Below are 26061 nucleotides of genomic sequence, written 5' to 3'. Positions count from 1 at the left end.
GTCATCTTGCTGCACCACCTCTTTGTGTTGGCTGGCACTCCTGTGTAGGGTGGCTTTTCCTGCACTGGGTGGCATTCCCACACAGGGCAGCTCTCCTGCATGGGGCCGTGTTCCCACATGGGCAGGCACTCCATGTCTGCCAACTTGCTGCATAGGCCAGCTTGCCCTCGCTAAGAGACCCTCAGCATTGAACCCTGGACCTCCCATATGGTAGAGAGGAACCCAGTTGATTGAGCCACATCCATTTCCCATATTGACTTCATTTTTGAAGACGCTTTGGATCACAGAAGGGTTACAGTTGTGGCAGGGGAAGATCATTGGTTTAGAGTGTCAGTGATGTGGGATACATGGGAGGACTTTCACCTGGGCATACATTAAGGCATGTAAATGTGTTCAGATGTTCATGGGGCATTGTCACAGTGAGTGGAGATTCATACAACAACCAAAAGAACATCAAATTCCCATCCTGGGGAGCTCTGCCACATTTTCTAATGGAACAGCAAGAATCCCCCAAGTACAGGGGCAGTGACTAGTGAAGGAGGATGATCCATTGATGGGCCCTTGATATTGATGGCTATGCTTATGAGCCTTTGCTCTTGAAATTGAAACTTAGCCTAGTGTTGTAGGGTGCCTAAGAGTTACCTGCCGGGAACCTCTCTCTTGCTCAATTGTGGCCTCTCTCTAAGCTGAACTCAGCATATAAATGCAATAACTTCCCCGCAGAATGGAACATGACTCCCATGGATGAACCTACCTGGCACTGAGGGATTGCTACCAAGTACCAACAAGCAGTGCAACTGGAAATAAAAAAAGACCTTGACCGAAAGGGGGAAAGGTAAAGAAAAATGAGTTTATATGGCTAAGAGACTTCAGAGTGAATCAGGTCATTCCAGAGGTAATGCTTATGCATGTCTCAGCAGGATTTCATTGACAACCAAAGTAGATACCACCCCAAATTCAAGGGCTTCTGAGGCTACAGAGACATCCAGACACTATAGTCAGGGCACATAGCTCAGGAGTTTGGTCCCTTGCCAGTGGACCCTACTTTGGAATTTATGTTCCCCAGTGTGACAGAGTTAGACTCAGCTTTGGTTTCCCTACACATAGCTCTTCTGTCCTTCTGTTTGAATCTGTAGTTGGAGCTAGAGTTGGAAGGTGTACATCCAAGAGACTTAAATCTTGGGGCTGTCTGTGTGCCAACTGGGCTGTGAATCGCACTGGAGTTACAATACCTAATCTCCAGTTCATTGGACTCACCCAGGACAACTAACGAGACGATGGATAAACAACATACCAAGGAACTGAGAGTGTCTACGACTGCAAGGAAGAGAGTCCCATCCATCAGCTGTATGGGATCGAAGGCCCCCCTCAATTAAAGGTGGAGTGGGCATCACGATCACCGTCCTCAGGATTGGGGAACGAAATATGGACTAAAGTAGAGCTAACTAGTATTCTACTGAAGACTTGTGCTTCTAGCAATGGAAGAAAGATCACTGATGTGGAGGCAGTGGCTATTGGAGGTTCTAGGGGTAGGGAGAGGAAAAAACAAGTGTAAATGGGGGCATTTTGAGGACTTGGGAACCATCCTGAATGAAATTATAACAACAGATACAGGCCATTATCTATCTTGCCTTAACCTACAGAGTTGAATTGGAGTGTGTATAAACTACAATGTGGGGAAGTGGACTTGGCCCAATGGATAGGGTGTCTGCTACCACATGGGAGGTCTGTGGTTCAAACCCTGGGTCTCCTTGACCCGTGTGGAGCTGTCCCATGCCCAGTGCTGATGCATGCAAGAAGTGCCGTGCCGCGTAGGGGAACCCCACACACAAGGAGTGTGCCCCGTAAGGAGAGCCACCCAGCGCGAAAGAAAGTGCAGCCTGCCCAAGAATGGCACCGCACACACGGAGAGCTGACACAACAAGATGATGCAACAAAAAGAAACACAGATTCCCTATGCCGCTGATAAGGACAGAAGTGGTCACAGAAGAACAAACAGCAAAAGGACACAGAGAGCAGATAACTGGGGTGGGGCAGGAATAAATAAATAAATCTTTGCCTAAAAAAAAACTACAATGTAAACTGTAATCCATGCTTAGTAGCAATGCTTAAAAATGTGTTTATCAGTTGCGATCTATGTACCACACTAATGAAAGATGTTGCTAATGTGGGAGGTGTAGGGAGTGGGGCATATGGGAATCCCCTATATTTTTAATGTAACAGTTATGTAATTAAGTATCTTCTGAAAAATAAGGAAATTTTTTAAATAATAATAATAATGGTACTTATGTTCTATACCTGCAGTTATATTCTGATTTCCCATAAGAATTGTCTTTTCTCAGAAAATTAATATTAGTAATATCTTAACAGAACTTAGGTGAGAAAATGTATCCTTTGAAAGTAAAATATGAAATTAGAATATCTTGAAATTTTATTCAATAACATAAAACACTATACTTCCCCATCAGAGCAGTTAATTGTTTAGTCCATAGATATTTAATATCTGCCATGTGCCAGGCAATTTCACAGAAACCGTCACTAAGAAGGTTATATTTAAAGTAAAGATTTGAAAGAGGTAAAGGGAGCAAGCTATGCAGTTACTTAGAAGTGTGTTCCAGTATGAAAGAAATAGCAAATGCAAAGTCCTTAAGGCAGCATCTGTTGGATTTTCTTCAAGATACAGCAAATAGCAAAAATATAGGGGATTCCCATATACCCCTCTCCCTCCCATTCTCATTTTCCCCTATTAATAACATCTTACATTAGTGTGGTACATTTATTACAACTGATGAACAAATATTGAAGCATTGCTACTATTCATTGTCTGTAGTTTACATTATGGTTTACACTTAGCACTGTACAATTTTCTGGGTTTTGACAAAACATAATGGCCTGAATCTATCATTGCTGTATCATGCAGAGCAATTCCAATGCCCTAAAAATGCCCCATATTCCACCTGTTTTTCCCCCTCCCTCCCTCCCCACAGTACCCCCTGGTAACCACTATAATTGTATTATAAGGCTAGAAGAAGAATGCACAGGAAATTATTGAGTCTGTCACATCAGAAAAATAGGTTAACATATATATATGTTATGTGTGTGTGTGCCATACATCCCAAGGCACATAAAACTAGCATGGTGTCGATTTCATGGGGTTGTGTGCCTTGCCAGTAGTGTCCAGATACCTGTAGAGCCCTCGGAAGCACCCGTTTGAGGCTTTGTTTACTGTGGTAGTTAGTGAGAACTACCTGACACGTGCATAAGCGTAACTTCTGGAATGACCTCCTGGCTCACTTTGAAATCTCTTAGCCATAAAAACTTTCATATTTAATTTTCCCCCTTTTGGTCAAGGTCTTTTTCCAAATGCATCCCTGGTTGGTACTTGGTAATAATCCCTTGATGCCAGGGAGGCTCATCCCTGAGAGCCATATCCCACACCCAAGTGGGGGGGTAGTAGAGTAGTGAGTTTATTTGTTGAGTTTGGCTTAGAAAGAGAGACCATATTTGAGTAACAAGGAAGTTTTCAGGAGGTAATTTTTAGGCAATAGATATTATTAGGATAAGTTTCAGTTTTACAAGAATAAGGTTCATAAGTGCAAGCATTAGTATCAAGGTCTTGGCATATTGGTCTGTTTTCTTTTATTAGGTGCTGCCTATGTATTCTAGAGATTCTTGCCACTCTATTAGAGAATGCAGCAGGACTCCCCAGGATGGGAATTTAACAGTTTGTTGGTTATTGTGTGGGTCTCCAAACACTGAGATAAAACCCTGTGAACACATAAACACATTCATAGTCCATAGAGGCAAGCCCCAGATATACCCTTCCCCAGACACATCAGCACCCTGCACCAGTGACCGCTCCCCCACTTGCCATAATTGCTAAAAGAACACTGAGGCATATTTTTAAGTTAGAGTTGACAGGGTTTGCTAATGAATTGTATGTGAGGCATCCAAAATAGAGAAGAATCAAATACAACTCACCTTATATTGTATTTGACTGTTTCCTGAGGGTCTGGTATTTTGTTTACCATTGTATTCCCCAGTATCTGATATAGTCATCTATACTTGGTTGGTCCTAATTAAATATTTATTACATTAGTTGAGTGAGTAAATGAGTAAAGTTCTTTTTTCTTCTAATGAGGTTTTTTTTTTAGTCTCATTTTTTTTAAATTGAAAGCAAATGAATTTATTCCATACATTGATTTAGCAAGTTTTAACTTGTTTTACTTGTATCTTAATTTTTTTTCTTCTTAGATACCAGCAGTAGTCAACCAAAGCCTTTTAGACGAGTAAGACTTCAGACAACATTGAGACAAGGTGTCCGTGGTCGCCAGTTTAACAGACAGAGAGGTAAATTCCTATCATACTGATTACATGACAGAATGTAGGATTGTTAAAAAATGAAACAGGCTTTTTAATCTAAGTTTCCAGCTTGTATCTAGTTTTTAAAATAGGCTCCAGGAGTTAAGTACTACCTTGACCATGTGATGTTTACTAAGCTATAAGCTTGTCTTACAGACATATTTGAATACAATAAGTATTTTATAAATAGGTATTTATATTTGTGTTTATTGATTTCTTTCTTGAGCCCAAAACAAGACTTGGAAAATCTAAGATACTGGAGTGCTGTCTATATGTTCATTTGTTACATCCCTGCCTAACCTCCCTGTTGTCGGATATAATTACTAGATAATTACCTTCATGTTATAAAACTACTAGCCTAATTTTTTAATCCATCCTGCTAAAGATACAGAATTTTTAAGTCAATTTTATATCCATAGTGCCTGGCACTGAAACTGAAAACAATTTTTATAGTGAACCTAGGGTAAGTGAATACCCAGCTTTGAGCAACCTTCTTAAAGATGCACTCAGTTTTGTTCTTTTTCTCTCTTAACAGGTGTGAGCCATGCAATGGGAGGGAGAGGAGGAATAAATAGAGGAAATATTAATTAAATGTTCTATAAACTCTTAATTGTGAATAAGATTGTCAAGTCTGTTTTAATGTAATGAATGTCAAGTTTAAAACACTTTTGTATTTAAATTGGTGTGTTCATCTCAACATTCTTTATTAATAAAATGTATTTCAGTGTCAAAAATTTATCATTCTTTTCTTCATTTTAATTAGTTGGCTCTTCATTGGCCCATCATCAATCTAAGGGCAGTTGTACCAGACTTTGGATAGGGTCTGACCAGAACGAGTTGTAATTGCTCTCGCTGTTCTACTAGGCACATCGACGTTATAGTATTGATCTAAATAGAAGAGAAGTTTTTTTTAATTAAAAAGAAACAAAACACTTGGATTTTAACAAGAATAAGTTATTATACTCAAATACAGTGTTTATCATTTTAATATCAGAAATGATTCATTAGGTTTAACTTTCTCTCAAAAAGGAAATAGTTGCCTTGATTCATTCACTTTTCAATAACTTTCAGTAAAATTAGGCTCAATTCTTGTTCAAAGTAAGCATTTAAAAAAAAAAGGTATTTTGAAAACGTTATACTTGTGTTTTTTCCTTTTTTAAAAATGCATTTCCGATGACATTTATGTCTGATGTCATTTAACAGAATAACTTAGAATTCTGGGTTTTGCAAAGAAAAGTGTCTTGGGTAATATAGTTATTTTTCACAAACTTGCTCATTCTGTGGACTTTCATGATGCAATTTAATATAAATTTGTGGCAGCAAAGCACTCATTAAATGTCACAAATGAAAAGTAAAATGCCATTTTCAGTAGCAATTTTTCTTAATTGGATGTTTTATCTTTATGGGCTTTAAATCATGTGAAAGATGGAAGAATTAAATTACAATCCTATTCAGTTTAATCAAACTGAAAATCTAAACCATCTTTTGTTCAGAGCACTTAGAATAAATGTTATAGTTAACTTCTTGCCTTTAATTACCACTTGGTATATTTGTTTTGATTATAATACTATTTCAGAAGTTGGATCACATCCTTGGGAAACTACTGAGATTTTATATAACTTACCCTTAGAAAAGGCATAGTAATCGTAGCCATCAGGTTTTCTGATGTTGGGCAGTGATATAGCTGAGGTAACCACATTTGGAAATCCTCTCCACAGTGTACTTACTTTAACTTCATTATGTAGGAAATCTGTGGATGACATTTTTACCTTTTAAGACTGTACAATATTTTAGCATCAGTTATGAATTTTAATCCCAGTTTGGACACTTATTAGCTCTGTCACCTTAGGTGAATTATTTACCTTCAGGGACTCAGTTTTTGCCCAGTAATGTGGAGATAGTACTGCCTACCTTTTATGATTGATTGGAGGGTTACAGATTTCTAATAAAGTTCCTGATAAGAAGTACTTGATAAATAGTATTTATTCTAATTAACAAACCTGAATAAATTGCATCCCTTACCCACCAAAACAGGAAAATAGTGATCTTTGGTCATTCCCTAAGCAAATTGATGTGTTTTGCTTAAATTATTAGGGCTACTTGGTTATACTTAATAAGTCTTACTATAAAAGAAACTATATGACATTTACTTCATGTATAAGAATTTTTAATAAAAAAATTACCTTTATCTTGATAATTGACTCTGACAGGTAAATACTGAATGCTGACGGTGTGTGTATGAGAAGGTCCACTAGCCCTCTCAAAGCGACGTCTCCTAACCTGTGCTGTTTCTCCATATACTGAATAATTTATAGCAGGCCTTCTTGCAGTGCACGTTCTGGTTGGTTCCTGTTTGTAAATATACTGTTGAATCTTTCCACCTATAATATAAAATCACATACAGTATTATTTTTAGCCCTCCAAAAAGATGAAACTTTTACAGGTAGAGGAAAAGAGCAATTTTTTTCGTGTTTTTCATGAAATATGTTCATACGTTAACAATGGTTATTAGTGAAGGATATTATAAAAATAATTACTAAACCCTGAAGTACATATTGGATGAATACAGCCAACTAATTGCAGTTACATGTTTAAACTTTGTTTGAAAGTAAATGATGATGTTTATATCAATGACTTGTAATTTTGTCCTCAATTTTATTCTCAATTTTTCATTGAAGATATTTGATTCCAGCCACTAAAAACTATTTAGTCAATAAACCCAGTAAATAAAAATGTTGAATAAAAATACTCTGGCAGATCAAATCATAAGAGTGTTGTAATATTGTCACACATACCTGTCTTGAAAAAATACACAGATTCGGGCCTATTCTTGTATTTAGCTATTGAGAGAGCTGCCACTATTTTTCCATTTAGTCCTCCAAATCCTTTTACAATTTGTTTGGGATATCCTGCATCTTTTTTATCATTGGTGAAACGCCAGTACTGAGAATCCTGAAAATTTAAAAAAGAAAATGATGTTAACAATTTATGGGGGGAAAGCCTAGAAACTGGTTTCTAGATTTAAGTATAGGAGAAAGTTTTAATTAAATGTTTCAATAAGTTAATGATTAACATGTTCTTGAGTAGTTTCCTGATGTTAACTTTTTATTAAATTTTGATAGGATAATTTATTAAAATTTCAAGACTTGAAGTAGAGGTGAAGCTGATCTAGGCTGTCCTAATAAACAATGCACTGATTATTTACTCATTTCTCTCACAGGGATATTTTTCTTACCTTAAAGAAGAAGGTTTTTCCTTCACAGTTACATCTAGTAAAAACAGTATCAATGGGAGAGGGAATACCCCAAACTTCAGCAATTCTACGAGGTGGAGATGGTGGTCTGAAAGGACTTAGCATCCAAAAATAATGACCTAAAATTAAAGAGAGAGATTTGCCTACAAACTGAATACTAAACGTATTTCAAAAAAAACAGCTTATCATAAAAATGGATTGACTGTTAATAAGCATTGTATGAATAGATTGAATTAGTACAGTGAATATTATTAGTACAGAAGGTAGTAATAGAATATTTCTAAGAGTAGATATTTCTCAAATCTAAAATTTAGTATAACCTTGAGATGTTTTCCAGTTTTTCTAAAAGCTTCCAGGTTTGTGACTTCAAAAACCACTCATCTCTGGGTCTCAATTTCATTACCTTTTAGAATTACGGAGTTTGGTCAAATGACTAGTAAAATCTCTTTTAACTTCTATAGTCTATAATTTCTCTACACGTTCAGAAGATTGGACTAGAAGATTACAGGAGAGTTAGAAAACACAAAACTGCTATTGTTATTCTCAGTAACAGTTTTTAACATAACTATCAAGATGTTATTTTCAAATAGAGAAGGAAATACAAATCCTGCTGTGATTTCATTGGCTATGAAAACTTGAATTATGTCTTGTTTCCTAATGGGAAGAAAATCCTCAGAGGTATCCATTCAGTTGCTTTTGTTAATTTAATGTTTCTAATTTTGTTAATCCAGTATTTTGGCAGTTAATCTCAGGTTTTCATAATATTGTGTAAGGTTCATAAGTCAGATGACTCAGAAAACTCAACCCAAACTACCACTTGGCTATTGCTTTGCGTTTCATGAATACCAGGAACAAAATGATGGGAAAAAAGAAATATGTACTTAACTCACCTCGAAATGCAACTAATGTCCCATTGTGCAAAGTAGTCAGTCCATCTACTGGTTTACCATTGCATAAATTAGTCTCATCTAAAACAAACAAAATAAATAGTAGGCCAATATATAACAGAATGAAAAAAGTATTTACAGTCTTTTCAGGGTTCTGTTTACTCTGCCCTTACCTAAAGAAAGTACTATATAAAAATAAATTGTGAACTAGAATGGGCCAGGTTACCTTGATCTTCCTGTAAATTAGACCTTTCTTGGATGTTTGAACTTAATGGGAAATTTCCTTTTTTTCAGGTCAGGTTGCCCTTTGAGATGGATTTGGAAAAGAAATGAATAATTTTAGATTCCCTTTTTTTTTTTTTTTTTTTACATTCTATACACCATCTCTTCTTTTTACAGAGATGCACTGAATTCATAATACTAGGGTATTACTGGTTATGACTCAATTTTCCAAAGACTAAAGAAGCTTACAATGATACTCTTCAACTTAGCTACAGGGAAGCTTTAAAACCACAAGGTAGTAAGGTCAGCATTCCAGATAATTTTATCTCAGTACAATGATACTAAATCTGGGCAATCTGGTTCAGATAGAATTGTTAACATCAGCAGTTTTTTAAATGAAAGAAACATTCTTATTACCTGAAAACATGGGATTGGTGTTCATGCCTTGATTGGGTCCTATCACTATAGAATCAATTGCTGGAATACCTAGAGGTATTAATACAGGAGGCCTAGGAATTATGTGAGGTTTTTCCCCTTCAGCAGCTTCTGCATTTTCATTCTTCGGGTTTACTTCAACTATTTCTGAGTTTACCATTTGGTCAGGGCTGGTGGTGGTTTGGAGCGCAGCTTCATTTAAAGAGGGAGGGTTCAATTCAGGCAATGTTGACACCATCTTTGAAGGAGTTGTAGTCTTTGGTTTTTTCACTTTGGGTGTTATGGTTGGCTTTTTGGTAGAAGTGGGCTTTTGGGGTGCTTTGGTTGGCTTTTGTGGTTTAGGGGTTCTCACTTTAGAAGTACTAGCTTTATCTTTTGGTTTAGCTGTTATTTTTTCAGGTTTGTTCATAGTCTCTTTAGTTTTAGTAGTTGTCTTTGTTGTAGATACCTTCGGTGTAATAGTTATAGCTTTAGGAGTTGTTTTGGATGGCATTGTGGTATCTTCAGTTGTGGTAGATGTTACTTTTGTGGTTGAACTGGTTATTTTAGATTCAGTAGTCTTTTCTGTTGTAGTTTCTGTTTCTTTTGTTGTAGTTTTAGGTACAATAGTTGTAATTTCAGATGTAGTATATATGCCTTTTTCTTTTGTTTTGTCTTTAGCTGTTGTAGTTATTTCAGGTTTGGTCATGTCAGGAGTTTTGACTGTAGATAAAGCAGGTTCCTTGGGATCTTTTTCAAGAGCCTTTGGTGTGGGTTCTTCAGGGAACTCAGGGGCTGGTTCAGCTGGGGTCTTGGGGGTAGTGAGAGGCTCCACAGTGATATTTGGAATAAAGGCCTCATAAGTGGTGGGAGCAGGTGCCTCAGGAATCATGGGAAGTGGCTCCTCCGGGGTGGCGGGTGATGGCACCTTGACGGTGGTGGTGGGAACTGGCAGCCTAGTGGTGGCTGGTGCAGGCTCCTTGGGTGTGGTGGGAGAGGGTTCCTCGGCGGTGCTGGGTGCAGGTGCCTTGGGAGTGGTGGGAGCCAGCGGCTTGGCAGTGGTGGGTGCAGGTGCCTTGGGAGTGGTGGGAGCCAGCGTCTTGGCAGTGGTGGGTGCAGTCTCCTTGGGAGTGGTGGGAGCCAGCGGCTTGGCAGTGGTGGGTGCAGTCTCCTTGGGAGTGGTGGGAGCCAGCGGCTTGGCAGTGGTGGGTGCAGGCTCCTTGGGGGGGGTGGGTATGGGCACCTTGGTGGTGGTAGGGATAGGCACCTCCAGGCTCGTGGGTGTGGGTGCCTTGGTGGTGCTGGGAGTGGGCACCTCAGAGGTGGTAGGTATGGATGCCTTGACGGTGCTGGGAGCAGGCGCCTCAGGGGTGGTGGGTGTAGGAGCCTTGGTGGTCCCGGGAGCAGGTGCCTCAGGGGTGGTAGATATGGGTGCCTTGGCGGTGCTGGGAGCCGGTGCCTCGGAGGTGGTCGGTGTGGGCTCCTCAGGGGTGGTAGATATGGACACCTTGGTGGTGCTGGGAGCCAGCGGCTTGGCGGTGCTGGGAGCCAGGGGCTTGGCGGTGCTGGGAGCCAGCGGCTTGGCGGTGCTGGGAGCCAGCGGCTGGGCGGTGCTGGGAGCCAGCGGCTTGGCGGTGCTGGGAGCAGGCTCCTCAGGAGTGGTGGGAGCCGGTGCCTTGGCAGTGGTGGGAGTCAGTTGCTTAGGGGTCGTGAGCAGAGGGGCTTTGGTTGTTTCAGCCTTGGGCGTAGGTTTAGCAGGCACTTCAGACGTCGGCACAAAATCTTTAGCAGGTTTTTTCTCTGTGCTTTGTGTCTCTTTAGCTGAAGTAGTCTTCTCTTTTGTAGTAGCTGAAGTCTGTTTATCTGTTGTACTGGTGTCTTTGGTTTCTACTGTTGAAGCTGTCTCTTTAGGTGTGACCATACCAGGATTAGGTAGAAGACTGGGTTTAGGATTTTTTGGTTTTACTGTTGTAATCTTGGGAGATGTGGTGACTTTTTTGCTCTGGGTGGTAGGAATGTCAGGAGTTGGAGTGAGCTTGAAATCACCATTGTCCGGTCCACTTCCATCTTCATCTACAATTGGTGGTTCTGGCGTAGGTCTCTTTTTAGGAGTTCCTTTCTTCTTATCTTTTGCTAGAAAAAATATATACATCTTATATTTTTTAATAATTTTTTTCTTTCACAGTGACAACAGATCTCACCCTTTTCACTGCCTAGCAGTGTGTCTCTAGGCAAATTGCTAACCTCCAGTATGCCCATTAATTTATTGTAAAATGGTAAAATATTCAACCTATATTATTTGGCTGTTTTAGGAAATAAATGAGGAAAGGGATGAAGAGCACAAGTAAAACCCTATCCAATTGCTACATGGAAGTCAGTTGGCAACTTTGAAATGACCAAGGTGACAAATAACACTAATTCAACTCTTTGCCTCTTTCTTTCCCCCCATTCCTCTTATTCTCATCACTCAGTGTTCCTTCCCTCCTTGCAGGAAACAGCCCTGGTACTGGACACGTGCCTATTACCCACACTCTTCCCTCTGCCTACCCATATATGTGAGTCCCAGGAAAGTAGGTAAATTAGGATGCCATAGCGGCAAAAGTCCCTATTTAAATGGATTTCCCATAGAAGCTACCATATAGGTGAACTACAGATCCCAGGGGGCACCGTTGTGGAGGTGAATTCCATTTAGCAAATACACATTGCACTTCTATTGTGTGCAAAACTCTCTGGATGACTCAAAAACTAACATCTGGCTTTTTAACTAGATAGAAACTTTAAAGGAAATCACAACCACCCAAGAAACACAGTTCTTCAAAATTCCATATCGTATTTCTTGAAAAAAAAAAAAAGCATATATATTTTAGGAAATAAAAAAGAGCAGAATGAAGGAAATCTTCCTTCAGGAAGTAATACCTACTCTATAGTACATTCTCTACTTGAGAAAAAAATAGATGACGTGCAATTTATTATGGAAAATAAAGATTTGTAAAATGTGGATTATAATAGTACCTGTCTCATAGAGTCTTATGAGAATTAAGTGAATTAATATTTGTAAAACACAAAGCAGTATATAAACGTTAAGTAAAATTTTTAAAAGTTGGGGAAGACTAAATGAAAACACAAGGAAGATAGATGGAGAGGGAAAAAGAGGAGGAGGTCAGGCAGCCAGGAATTGTTCTAGAGCAACATTAGCAATCATCTCTGGTGCAATCCCTTGGTTCCACAGTTGCTGCCACAGATCTTCTTATTCTTTGTTTTTGAGTGGTTTCTTAGCTGCTTGGCACTAATTTCCTATAGCAAGTATTCATTTGGTATCTTCTAAAACAATTTTATAAAGTTATATATCCCCAAATATTGAAATATCCTCAAATCATTCTACCAACACATTACTTTTAAATTATTATTGTTAACATGGCATTGATATAGTCATTGAGCTTTATCAATGCTCAAACCTTTGAGTTTCTTCTGTAATTCTCTATTAGCAGCTGAATTTTTGGAAGACTTGACTTTCCGAATACGTGAAGAGGAAGAGGAAGAGGAGGAGGACTCTTGATTTTCAGAGATAGAATGTTCTACAAATCAAATAAAAATGTCAATCATATGAACTGTGATTTAAAACAAAAAAGAACTGCCAGTTGAAATACAAGAAATGCTCTTTACTGATCTACAAATGTCTGTGTTCTGCTTTCATTTCATCAGCATTATGATAAACTGCCCTTTTCATTTTCAGTTAAAAGCAAAGCAAATGAGTGTATAACAGATTCTAATAGTACAACTTTCTCTCAACCTTCCCATAACTGCCAGAATTTCTCACAGAAACCATTCTGTCAAGAAAATCAAAGACTTTTTTTTTCAAATAGATTTGTCCTTTCTGACAATTTTAACTGGTCCCATACTGAATTCTATAAATAAGGAAAGACTTAAATACTTGAGGGCTTATACTTTGGGTTAAACTCTGACGTAAAGCTAGCAAACTTTTCTCTTAAAAAATAACAAAAAGTGTAATGAGCCTTTCATGACTTACAAGCTGAGTGTTCTAGGAGAATAGTCTTTTATAAACAATCTACCTACAGGTTATTTCACCTAAGAAATCCTTTTTGTTAACTTCCGTCATCTTCCTACCTTCTGTAATTTCCTCTGATTCTACAACTTTCTTAGTCTTCTTCTTGCTTGGTGATTTAGGTGAACGTTTGGTTGTTGATTTGATGGTTTGAGGTGCTCTTGGAGCTGGAGGTGCAGTCTTTGGAGATGGTGGTGATGTGGGATTGTGCACTGAGGCCAAGCAAGACAGGTCGGTTAACACCTTGTTTATATTCATCAGCAAGTCTAACTGAAAGGTAGAGATATATCTGGCTTCAAGAGTAGATGCTGGTGAAAACTAGTACAGGCAAGTTCTAAACCAATTAATTTGGAAGATGGATTGCTATAAAATATCTGTTCTCAATTTCTTCTATATTATTATAGGGAGCAATGGCTGGGAAGTCAGAAAACCTGAATTCTAGTCCTAGCCCTGCCAGGCAGTTCTGCCATTGTTACCTTAGGCCCAACCACTATTGAACTTTGTTTCCTGCCTGCAAATTGAGGTTATTTTAGAGGATTTCTGAAGGCATTTGCCTGCCTAAAAAGTACTCGACTCTCTACAAGCTCCGACTGCTGAGCCCCTCTTCTGTGCTGTATGTGGATGACAGAATAGTTATGCTCTTGAGAAGAATATAATAATTTGTTTCTATATTAATTTAAATCAAATTATGATAATTTACCTTTCATTTATTTTTAATAATTATCAACACAAAAGTTCCGCACAAATATTTACTCCTGTGTAAACTTCACCTTAGGCTTTTCATCAAAATATTTTGCCCTTCCCAAAGATAAACAACTGTTAATGGTTTGGTATGTAGCTTTTAAGTCTCTTATACCCCTTACTCTCTCACTTTTCAGATCTAGAAGACAAATTCTTTTTTTTTTCTCCCATCCCTCTTCCCATTGTTTTGCATCCACTGTCTGCTCTCTGTGTCTGTTTCTCTCTGTGTCTGTTTCTTTTCTCTATGTCTGTTGCTGTTCGTTGTGTGCTTGTCTTCTTTTTAGGAGGCCCAAGGAAGAGAACCTAGGACCTCCCATGTGGGAGAGAGGTAACTGATGGCTTGAGCCATGTCTGCTCCCAGAATTTATTTTTGATAATTAGGAATTAGAAGAAAAGGAGAACTTCTGACGGATAAAGAAAGCAGAGAGCAATGAGAGTCTTTGGTTAGAGAAGAGTTTTCATAAATCCCGTTGCATCCCCACCTCCCCCAACATCTCAGAACTCTACTGTTATAGTCTCCATGAACGGACCAGAGTGCTCCCTCCTTTTCCTCTCACCCAAATGCCAACTACCTCAATTTGAGGAACAGTTCTGCTGTGTACTAGCTAGTGGTCTTGGGCCAAACACCCTCTTGGGTTCAGTTTCCTCAGCCACATTCTGAGGCACTTGGACTGGTATGGTCCCTTCCATTTCTGAAATGCTGTGATTTTTGAGATACACAGATGCCTACAGGCAGTATTCCTAGCAACCCTGAACTAAGTGGTGAGTCTCAAGATAGTTTGGTTGTTCTTTTCTAAAATAAAGTATTGAAGCTCTGGGTGGTTCATTTTAGTTGGGACACTGACTATCTCTGTAAATTCTATTAATGAAATTGCCGGAATTGCCTTCATCTATTCTTTCACTGAGTTTTACACAACACTTGGTAGCACAGAGCATTGTCTTTATTAAAATGCTTTCACAATGCTTCATCACTCTTTCCATCATCTTCCCTTCCCACCTACCTCCTGAAAAAAATAAGTTCTTAACCTTTCGTCTTACAGCCAAAACAATTATCAGGGTGATGAGTAAACATGTATCGCTGATCCTGGTTCCTTCTGAAATCTGCAGGATTTCTGAGCTCTGAATTTTTTTATTATGAGGGTGTTGTCACCACATTTTTGGAATGCTTTCCAACAAAAACATACAAGAGTTAAGAAACATCATTCAACTATGCTGATTAACAGTTTTCTACCCTATCTTTCTCGGCTCTTCTAAAGAAGAGGAGGTACAGCCTTGTTTAAATAAAATGATAAGATTATGCAACCAATGCTTATTTCCTGCTTTTGCCTCCACAAATATTCTTGTTTTAAAAAAGTAGGATTTGGGAACAAGCTTTTAGTAAAATAGCTAGTTATTCAAGTACTATTTTAAAATCTTTTTTTTTTTTTTCCAGTGAAACATTAAGAATCTATAACCAGAGGAGAGGATTTTAAAATGGAACTACCCTTTCATGGCTTTATCGCACATACACTTTTGTAGAAAGACTACTGAGGGGACTGTAGAGAGGGAAGAGAGCGAAAGGTAACAGTTAACTTCTTAGGAGGTTAGCCTATAAATTCAGTGGCTTAAACTAATTCATAAATTTACTTTCATAGCTAAAGGTATTGGTTCTATCCGTAAATATACACTCAAACATTGAGCCCGAAAGCATAGATAGCTCAAAGGACAGTTGACATTGTGGAGCCAGCACCATTAGAGTGAGACAAGAAATCATCAAGTCAGTTTGTTACTGTGGATTTAAACCAAAGTTGAACCAAATCTGAAGGAAAAAGCCTGTACACTTGGTCTGTTTCCTCCTTTACTCATCCAGGGGGCTCTTGTGTTCCTGGAGCCTGACTGAGTCAGGGACTGCTTGTTGGAAGAGACCTTCCTTCTTTGATTCTTCTCTGTGAAACAAAATGGTTACGAAATAGCTAATAGGTTAGTGAAGGCAAGGCCTTAGAGGGACTGCCTGTCAGACTTTATCAGTGAAGTTAGGGTTGGCGCACAGATCTGGGCGTTCCGAGAGGCACGGGGTGGTACTGTGATGCTTACCTTCTTCACAGAAGTCTGCATAATCGGGACAGCACTTGCCGTATGTCTTACATTCTGCATCACAGTCACACTCCCTTCCTCGCACAAAGGATTCGAAACAGCGGCCCTTACAGGAAAGTTCTAGCCACAGCAAAATAAAACATGATAGAAGGTTATGCAGCAGTGCCCGGGTGTTAACAGCTATTTCCCACCTTATGGCTCATTAGTGTTCAAAAAGTGCATTTCTAAGACTCATTTGGAATTTGGAATACATTAAACCTAAAACATGGATGATGCCTCAAGTAGAGACAGCCCAAGTAGAGACAGAAATATGGTGATTTAGGGAACTTTCCTTGCTGTTCAAGGCTTCAGAGGGCAGCCCAATACTGCTGAGTCATTTACGTGTGTGGACAATGGAAAATTGGGATGTGCCTAAAAAGTGAAGTACCCTGCAGCCTCTCCTCCTCATCCTCACACCACTGCTTTGCAGTAGATTTATATTAACTGAATGTTGGGATCCTACAACAATATATTCCCAAGGGCTGGCTTAATATAAATGGGTCAGTGTTTAGGTGTGAAAATCCCTTATAACGCAAAGATTTTATTATGACAAACTGGGCAAAGTGTAAAGTTGAACTATTTCAGCTTAATCCTGTCATGTACTATGTAGCAGAGGCCTACTCATTTCAAAAAAAAAGCTTTTTTTAGAATTTGCAGGGACAAACAAAGACATCTTGGAAATAGTTATCTTAAAGAGCTCAAAAATTGTACAGCAATACATCAGCTTCATAGGCAAATCTAAAGAAAATATGACTTTTAAGTAATTTTAATTATAATTTTCAAAAACTGTTTTGTGTGTTAACAACAGTGACCCAAAATATGTTCAAGAGAAACATTATTCGTAATTTAAAATTCAGTTCCTTAGGGTTTTAAATGAAAATCATCCCAATCATAAACACAAATCCTTCATCTTGTAAGTCTTTTTCAGGTCATTTGGAAACATGTTATTATCTTTTAAAAAGCCAAATAGTAGACAATCAAGGTTATTCGATAACTGTGGATTCTTTTCATTAAAAAAAAAAATCCAAGGGTCCTGCCACTAAACAATTATCTGATTGTTAGTAAATACTCATTACTATTGACTTAATGACTCCCAAGTCACAGTATTAAGACTATTTAAAATGGGACATTTTACTTGGAGCTAATCAGTAACTTTGTATAGGTGATACGTTTTCTGGCTTTCCTTCCCCCTAGGAATCAGAAGCTTTTAAATGTTCTTGGGTACAGCATACTGCAACATTTATGCAAGTGGAAGGAAAGACACTTAAGCAAAAGAAATGAAATAGGGTGAAAACAGCAGTGTAAGGGGGTGCAAGAGGAGTCTCGCAGAACACCGTGGGAGGAGACGCCAGCTCTCAGGACTTACCCTCAGTGCAGACTTTCTTGAAATCAGGGCAGCACTCCATGTAGTGTTGACAGTTATAATCACAGTTGCAGGCGGCATCTCTAGAATACCCTTGCCCACATCTCCCTGCACAGCTTGATAAATCTAAAATTATACAATACTAGCGTAAACAAGGCCAAACCACTTTAGAGAAAGGGAGCTATCTAATGAGGACAAAGCCATTCGGTGAGAGGGAATGACGGCTAACAACAGGCCCATTGATGTATTATATGATTTTGATCATGCCACTTTGTTCCTCACTAGGCTGAGAAGATGAATATACTCTTGACTTGAAAACTAGGCAAAGTAGTGGCTTAGAATAATGAGGTGCTATTCCTAGGAGAGGAAGGAGGGGTAGCAACCACAGTTATCACTAATGCTGCTACTATTGATTATTACTGGTTGCCATTTCTTGAGCATCTCTGTGCCAGCACTGAGTTCTGCATTATCTCTAACACAAAAATGTTTCCAGGAGAGTATTGGTAGCCCTCTTGTAGATTAAGGAAGTTGAAACAGTTATTCTAACAACTTGCTAAAGGGCACAAAGATAGCAAATAGCTCTAGTTGTACTATTATAGGTCAGTAATACCTATCAATTATTTTTACTGACCCCTTTCATTCTCAAACATGATATGGGTAAGAAGTTATGCAGTCATCTTAAGTGAATGGCCCATCCAAAATTTGAACTCATGTTTCTAAGCCCATACTTTTTCCACCATATCATATTGTCTCTCATCCCTGATGGTGAGTTTAAAACAGGCACGAACTTTACTATGCTTTCTTTGATTTTTGGTGGGGATAACTGGGTCAAATATTGGGGAAGTCAGATGCTGACAGCCACTGCTAAAGAGAGTACAAGTTAGATAACCTTTGAAATAGTAACTGGGCATGAATGTAAAAGTGCTAAACAGTTTGCTGGGCAACAAAACCAAGAATAAAAGTATCATTATCTTCAAACACCTCAAAAATCATTTGGAAAACAGCACCTGAAAAACCTGCCTGAGAGATAATCACAAGAATATACAACTGAACCCATCTCGAACAGAAATCGGCAGGTGCAATGTCCTAAATCCATAGAGGGACATTGAAACACACTGGAAAAAAGTCTCAAAATAATGAGCCTAGGAAAGTTAAAGTCTTACTATGCAAATAAAACAGTAAAGTTTAGGACAACATTTTGCAAACACATGTACACAAAACATACGAATGCATATATAGTGTATGTATATAAATACATATATATATATATAAAGAGAAAAGGAGAAGAAAAAATTAAGAAAGTGCAAAAGAAGCAGACAAGACAACTTCAAAGATTATCCTTTTACATTTGGCAGACTTCTGAAATAGGATATTGATTATCTTTACAGGAAAATTATTTTCATAAATTAAATGTCTATATTACTTTTATTATTAATTGTAATAATGAATTTTAATTTATTTAAAAGGAAATAAAATTGAGTTAGTGAACAACTTACTGTATTACAGAGGAAAAGGTAAATTAGGAGAAGTACCCAGGTTGTATGTCTTATAATACTATTTTGGCAGAGCAGAAGGGTGTGGAAACCCCAGAGTAGTCATAATTCCTTATTAAATATTTATATTTACTTTCATGCTTTCATCCATCTTTCTTATCTAAGAGATTCTGAAACTATGCCTATGCAGGGAGTCACCACCATGCTCAGGGTTCATGAGAATGTTAGTTATTTTACTGGAAATGTATACTTTAGAAGTGTAATTCCATCATAACAATCAGGAATGGTGATTTTTTTCTTCCCTCAGATTTTACTTATCAAAGGAAAAAAAGAAAAATCCAAAGCTTGGCTTTACTACTGCTAATCAACCCAGGTCACGTGCTATAAAATTTTGGTATTGTGATTACACTGAGAGCACCTTAGCATTTTTCTAAAATGTGAATAATAAGAACTGTGAATAACAAGAACCATTCATCCATGATTTTTTTTTAAAGGAGGAGTGGGAATAATTTCAACAGTAAAATACAAAATGACATTCATATATTTGTAGGACTATACGTGGATGACTAGTCCTTGTAAAAAAAGAAACAGTACTTTCAAGATAAATAAATTGTCATTTTAAACATAGTGAAGGTTTATAATGGTATATCTATGTCAACATGCTGCTAAAGAAAGTTATTTGATCTGCAATATATTTGATTTAAAACTAGTTAACTTTTTCAACATGTTGGCAAGAATTATTTGCTCTTTAAGTATTTTCTTTACAGTTATTTTAAATTCATTAAATAGCTTCGGCATAGATTTATCATGTGTCTGTATTTTTTTAACGTTTGGGACAATTATAGGAAAAATGAGTATCTAAATTTTTCTAAACATAAATTTCAAACTCCTTGAAAAATATCATACATGAAAAAAGACTCCCAAAATGTTTATAAATATGCTAGATGTGTTTTTATGTAATTTTCAGGTTGTACATGTACTTGAACAAAAGTATACAGTTCTAGAAATTTATATATTTTTTGTCATAAGAATTAAATCTGAATTAAAAGCAACAGTTGTTAAATAAAAATATTTTTGATGGTTATAGTACCTTGAGAAGAAACTTGCTGAATCAAGAAAACAGAAAGCAGCAGCAAGTAAATGGGAAGTATTTTCCACTCCATAATTGTTTTCAGCCCTGCTGAAAATAAAATGAAAGTATTAAAAAACTGCTCTTTAATCTCAGCACTAACTTTATGCCTGTGTTACATACAACATCTCGGTGACTTTTAAAAGGCAACTTAATAATAAAGCCATCCCTTTAATGAAATAAAACTTTAAAAAATAACCAGCTTCAATTATAGCAGTAAATATTTTATTAGATTTAATCTTATGCAGAAATATGAAGTCATTATCTCAGTTTTCTCATTGACTTTTAATATTTTAGAAATACCTCGAACAGAAAATAGACTGGTCTTACAAACTCTATTTAAATTACAGCATGTACTTACAGTGCAAGGTTTAAATCCAATCTTGAGAAAAAATATCTGGTTTCAGTAACATACAGTTCAAAACACAAAGAAGAGTTATTGTTCCAAATTTCACTTAAATCTCAATAGAAATTTATAAGCTACCAACAGGTGTATTGCATGTGATCTTTTTCAAACTTTCCAATTATTGTCCTTGTTAACCTTTTCCGAACACCTTTAATAAAGTAGACCTCTTATGAACTGAAAGCAAAACACATTTAATTCCCCGGAGCAGGTTAACTTTGACACTTACCCGTCAAGAATAGATGAGTTTCTGCAATGTCCTGGAAGTCTTATATATCAGTACAAATATATTGGGATGAACCAATTAGTCCAAAGGTTAGACAAAATCAACAGTGACAACCTATGAAATCAAACTTTCCTCATTTTTTGGAAGAGGTCCCAGATGACTAGACTTAGGCAACATCTGGAAAACACTTCCATTAAGAAAAATGACTACTACAAAATAAATTTAGATTTATTGGCCAAAACACACTTTAATTTCTAAGTGAAATGAACAAATTGTTCTGAGATGGTAAATCACCCTGGGAGACTTTACTAGTGTATCAAAGCAGCAATTTTAAAACAGTCAAATTCTGGTGTAATTCCCCCACCCCACCCCACCCCACCCCAATTAAATCTAGCAAAGAATGACTTTGAAATTAATCTTGTCTTCGTATTTGTTTGTGATATGAATTTTCTGAACGTATACCATGAAATTAAATGTACATTTCTTTTTTTGAATAGTTTCACTGAGCACAGATAACACACTCCCAACTGGCTACTATGCATATTTTTTACACGGATTTTCCAACTCCCTTACCATGGAAAAACCTGCCTAAAAATTGTATTGATATCTTCCTCAGCCCCTTTACCTGAACCCAGAAGTGTTTGGAAAAAGGCCTTATAATTACTGAGTTAGCTTTTTCATCACAAAACAAATGTGAACCATCAGCCTTACAGAGCTAAGCTCAAGTTCAGTTCAAGGCTTTAGTCCAGTCTGATATAGAATGTTGCTGTTCAAATCCTACTCACCATTTAAGGTCTAAGTTTGAGCACCTCTCTGAAACCTTACCAATCTATCCAAACCAGAGCCAAAATCATAGTCAACAGATTCACTACATTGGAAATATCTGCTCATTGTCTCCCCTACATCAGGTCCCAAAGACCTTGATTTCCTCAAGGGGAATGAACACCTGTGTCTTAATTTTATTGGCAATATCTTGCCCTGTGCTTCACAAAATGTATATTTAACATATGCTCATTGAACCAAACTGTTGTACCTGGATTTTCCCGTGTACAATTAATTTGGTGGTATTGCATTTAATGATCTCAAAATGCCTTTGCATTAACTATAACTATCCACCATTTACAAATTAGGAAATGAAGATTCATATAATTTGTGACCCATGAGGAGTAAAAGCTAGAGCCAAGATTTGAAACACGTGTTTTCATTTAAGTTCCCTCATGCTTCTATGATATTCAGCTGCATTTAGATCAAAGTCATCATTTTAATACTTAATCATAGTACTACATTTTACTCTTTCATGTTTATATATAGGTTTATGAGATGGTGACTCTTTTCAAGGACAGCAGCTATAAGCATATCTTTGGTTCCAACAATGCTTATTTTTTGGCTAAATGTATAATGTATAGAAGACAATTTCGAGGCTCTCTGCTCAGCTCCAAATTAGTTTTCTCTGGGAACTACATTTCCATCCACAGGGGTATTTTAGCCATGTTTATATGTGATCTTGCCCTATTAGCCTCAGTTGATAGGAATAGGAGTAGAAAACTGAACTGAAGAAGCAGAGAAAGTTCTCAAGAAAAAGATAAAACTGGAAGAAGCAGCCGTGTAGAGAAAAGCAGAGCAGATGCAGAGAGATCTCTGAAACTTTCTAGGTCTCGGTTTCTCTTTGCTCCTGAGACAGATATTTTCTGCCTTTGAGTATCTTTGTGGCACAAACCCTCTTTGGGACTGACACTAGCTAAAGATGCTTTCTGTTACTTACAGTCACTAATCAACACACAGTAGGCTCTGAATTCTAAGCTTTACTAAGGTCAAGAAGACAAAATTAGAAGCTTTTTTAAACTTTTCCAAATTGGACTTTAACATTGTTACTTTCTCATTTGTTTGAAATACCTAGAATATCAGATACAAATATAAATAAAAACATATATTCTTAATTATCAATTGTTTTCCTATTATTGCCACTTGGAACTCTGTATTGTTATTTTCATCCCATGGACAGAATACATTAACACACACACATAACTATTATGTCCAATCATATTAATATATTCTATTTATAATTCAATGTATTTTCTCTGTATTATAGCACTTTCATTAAATGCTAAATTCATTAGATTTCATGAATACCTGATTGATTTACCTAATGTTACTGAGGAATGAGGTGGTATGTGTAAAGTTTACCCTCGATCCATGGAAACGTTTTTATTTTGTCTGTCTACAATTATCTCTTAATTATATCTTCATTATCTGTATGAAATGCTTTATTCTGTGAACATGGGCCATTTAATCTGCCTTGGTATCACATAACAATCATTCCATTAGGCTACAGGCTCCTCTTTTGAGAGTTCTTTTCCCATTTAAGGTATTTTCCTACTGTTCATTTAAATTACATTTAATTGAAATAAATATTATCCCAATATTGAATTTATTAATTTTTTTGGTAAGGGAGTAAAGAGTATATTAAGAAACAAAAAAAAACAAGAAAAGTACATGGTCCAAGGCATGGACTGCGAGTGCACTGCAGGATGAGACACCCCGTTTTGGATTTTGGTATAAGGAAGATAGGAAGAGAAGAGTAAATAGAGACAAGAGGACATGTATAATACTGGAATGTACATACTCATCTTCTAGGGATGATTTTCACCCAGTCCACCCTCATGAATCAGTTTCTGTATTTGGCTGTGACACAATATTCAAGTGTGTTTAGGGATATTTTCTCTGCATTAATTATCCCAGACAGCTGTGCCATCTACTTGGCATGCTCTGTCTCCATCCTGCTGTTAGCTGTCACTTTGCCCTGTAGCCAGTGTGTCTGCATCTAGTGGCTTTTCTCCACCTTTCCACTTCTTTGATGCCTTTCATTTTCTTCCAGCAGCAGCTTAGGAAAAACTGAACTTTGCCAGGGTTTTTTTTTTTTTAAACCATAGATGCAGGCTTGCTCTTTACTGCCTTAATTTTGCTCCCAAAGCTAAAATAGTGTATGCTAGAGGTGGAATAACTATTCTCCTCTCACATAGAATAATGACAAGAACTTTGGAACTACACTATTCATTCTGTTCACTGGATTTTTACATTTTGAAAAAAGTTGTGGCTTGTTTCTTGATGTTTGATCAAAAGTCTGACCATTGTATAAACAAAGGAATTACTGCACTTGTGTTTGAAGATTGTGGCAGTCTGATAATTGGTCCCAATCTCCACCCCCCGCCCCCCCTTTTCTAGCTGTCAAGCTTAAGACTACCTTTCTTTCCTAGCTTCCCTTGTAGTTAAGTGTGCGCACATGACTGTGTTTTCTCCAGTGAATTATGAATAGAAATGATATGTGTAACTTCTACTCCACTTTCCTATCAGGAAATTGCTTGATTTGTACTTAATCTTTTACCTTCCTTCTTGCAGACTGGAAAGCGGGTATCACAGAAACTCAGCCTTGATCACTCAAACGAGTACCACACTCCAGGGAATGGATGCCCCCTAGCCCCTTGGACAGATTAGAGAGTTGCATACTAGAAAAATAATTTCCTATTTTATTTGAACAACTTTAATTTGAGGCTTTTCATCATACCACCTTAGCCATTACCCTAACATAGAAATCATAGAAAATTCCCAAATTGACTTGTATACATGCAACAATGGAAAGAATGAACTATCAATAATGAACTAATATTGAAAAGGGAACGATAAACTACCTTTATTTACAGATGACATTGTACATATAGAAAATCATAAAGATTACAGAAAACCTGCAGAAACTAGTAAATGAATTTAGCAAGATCACAAGTGTTTTCATTTCTCAGCTGCTAAAACAAATTACCATACAATGAGTTGGCTTAAAAACAAGAATTTATTGGCTCACTCTTTCAGGAAACTAGTAAGTTTGTTTCTTCCTGGTGTGGGTATCTTCTGGCTTACCAGCAGTCTCTGGGGTTCCTTGGCTTTTCCATCACATGGCTATGCACATGGCAGCATCTTCTCCTTTCTCTTCTAGGTCCTGTTGACTTCCAGCTTCTGGCTGTTCGCATTGCTTGTCCTTCTGTGGCCTTCTCTGTAAGACCTCTAGTAATAGGATAAAGACCTATCTTGATTCAGTTGGGCCCCTCCTTAACTCAAGTAACCTCATCAAAAGGTACTATTGACTTGGGTTCCCACCCACAGGATGGATTGACATTAAGAACATGTTTTCCTGGGATATATAATTCCAAGCCACTACAGCAGGATTCAGGATCAATAACAAGATCACACTGAGGCCATTTTAATGCATGAATTTAGATGTGTGTGGATCAAGAACGGCCTGTTTTTGAAGTTCCTAAGAATAAGAGTTCATTTATTAAGTGATTTTAAAAATTCTTTCATTTAATCAACTTTTTTGATCAGCAGTTATCAAGTAGTGTTCACTGTGTGCCAGCCCTAGTGCTGACTGCTGGGGATACAGAGATGTATAAGATAGAGTCTCTGATCCCTAGGACTTCCTGGCCTAGTTAGGAAACCAGACATTTGAACATAGTTTAAATATCATGTGAAAAGAAGGAGGCCATGCGAGTGTGGTGAACAGCTAGGGCCAGCTTTGGTATCAGTCAAGCCATTATTAAAATCTCAGTCTCAAAAAATTTTCTACCTGGTGGTTTGGTATGATTCTCTTGACTTATTTAGGCCTTAGTTTCCCTATTTACAAAGTGGGAACAATAATTCCCATTATTATTTGGCCTCGCAGAGATGCATCGAAGATGAGCGAGGATATTGAATATTAGTGATGTGTACTTAATCCATCGTAGGTATCATGCTCATGGTTATGATTACGTTGTAGGACTCTTCGCAAACCACTATGGAAACAGTGTGAAGAAGTGCCAATTCCACCATGATATAGCTCCTGTTTTTCATTCTTCTTTCCTATTTGTTCTTTAGTTTTTTTGCTTTTTAAAAAAATTTCCCCTCCCCTCTTCCTGCTGTTTTTGCTGTCTGTGTCCATTCACTGTGTGATCTTCTGTATCTATTTCTCTTTTTGTTTTCACTTCTCATTTTTTCTCCTCTAGGATTCACTGGAATTTGATCCTGGGGAACTCTGATGTGGAGAAAGGTTGCCTATCACCTGTGCCACCTCAGTTCCTGGTCTCTGTTGCACTTCACCTTGACTGTCCCCTTTGTCTCTCTTTTGTTGCATCATCATCTTGCCGCATGACTTACTTGCGTGTGCTCTGGCTCATAGTGTGGGCACTCATCTCGCCACGCAAGCACTCAGCTCACTACGCAGGCACTTGGCTTACCACGCAGGCACTCAGCTTGCCATGCGGGCACTGGCTCATCACGCAGGCACGCTTTCTCTTTTTCTTTTTTACCAGTCAGTCCCAGAGACTGAACCTGAGTCCTCCATATGGTAATCAGAAGCCCTATCAGTTGAG

At 37.6% G+C, this 26061-nt stretch overlaps 2 protein-coding genes and 1 long non-coding RNA gene across 4 annotated transcripts in view; 2 read left to right on the top strand and 1 right to left on the bottom strand.

Moving 5' to 3' along the window:
* Positions 1-5096, top strand: part of TPR (translocated promoter region, nuclear basket protein) — a 72205-nt gene extending 67109 nt beyond the window's left edge. For both annotated transcript variants that reach the window (XM_058274878.1, XM_004468436.4), the window contains exons 51-52: positions 4255-4350; positions 4898-5096. In XM_058274878.1, the coding sequence (XP_058130861.1) occupies positions 4255-4350; positions 4898-4953 (152 nt within the window). In that variant the 3' untranslated portion in view covers positions 4954-5096. The remainder of the gene's footprint in view (positions 1-4254; positions 4351-4897) is intronic.
* Positions 5029-20706, bottom strand: PRG4 (proteoglycan 4). The gene is made up of 13 exons (XM_004468438.5): positions 20672-20706; positions 20001-20090; positions 17421-17543; positions 16016-16135; positions 13264-13413; positions 12594-12713; positions 9142-11271; positions 8506-8583; positions 7598-7734; positions 7158-7314; positions 6546-6743; positions 5987-6112; positions 5029-5250 (listed from the first exon to the last, which is right to left on the bottom strand). The coding sequence occupies exons 2-13, from the start codon at positions 20071-20073 to the stop codon at positions 5153-5155; spliced, it is 3510 nt and encodes a 1169-aa protein (XP_004468495.1). The 5' UTR covers positions 20074-20090; positions 20672-20706; the 3' UTR covers positions 5029-5152.
* LOC131273063 (uncharacterized) lies at positions 11449-12683 on the top strand. Its single transcript, XR_009180180.2, has 3 exons — positions 11449-11539; positions 11630-11708; positions 12624-12683. It is a non-coding gene; the product is annotated as an uncharacterized lncRNA (long non-coding RNA).
* Positions 20707-26061: the final 5355 nt, after the last annotated feature.

The sequence above is a fragment of the Dasypus novemcinctus genome, chromosome 13, assembly GCF_030445035.2.
Source record: "Dasypus novemcinctus isolate mDasNov1 chromosome 13, mDasNov1.1.hap2, whole genome shotgun sequence".
Classification (NCBI taxonomy): domain Eukaryota; kingdom Metazoa; phylum Chordata; class Mammalia; order Cingulata; family Dasypodidae; genus Dasypus; species Dasypus novemcinctus.
The sequence above is the reverse complement of the archived record's forward strand: the minus strand, read 5'-3'. Positions and strand labels throughout refer to the sequence as shown.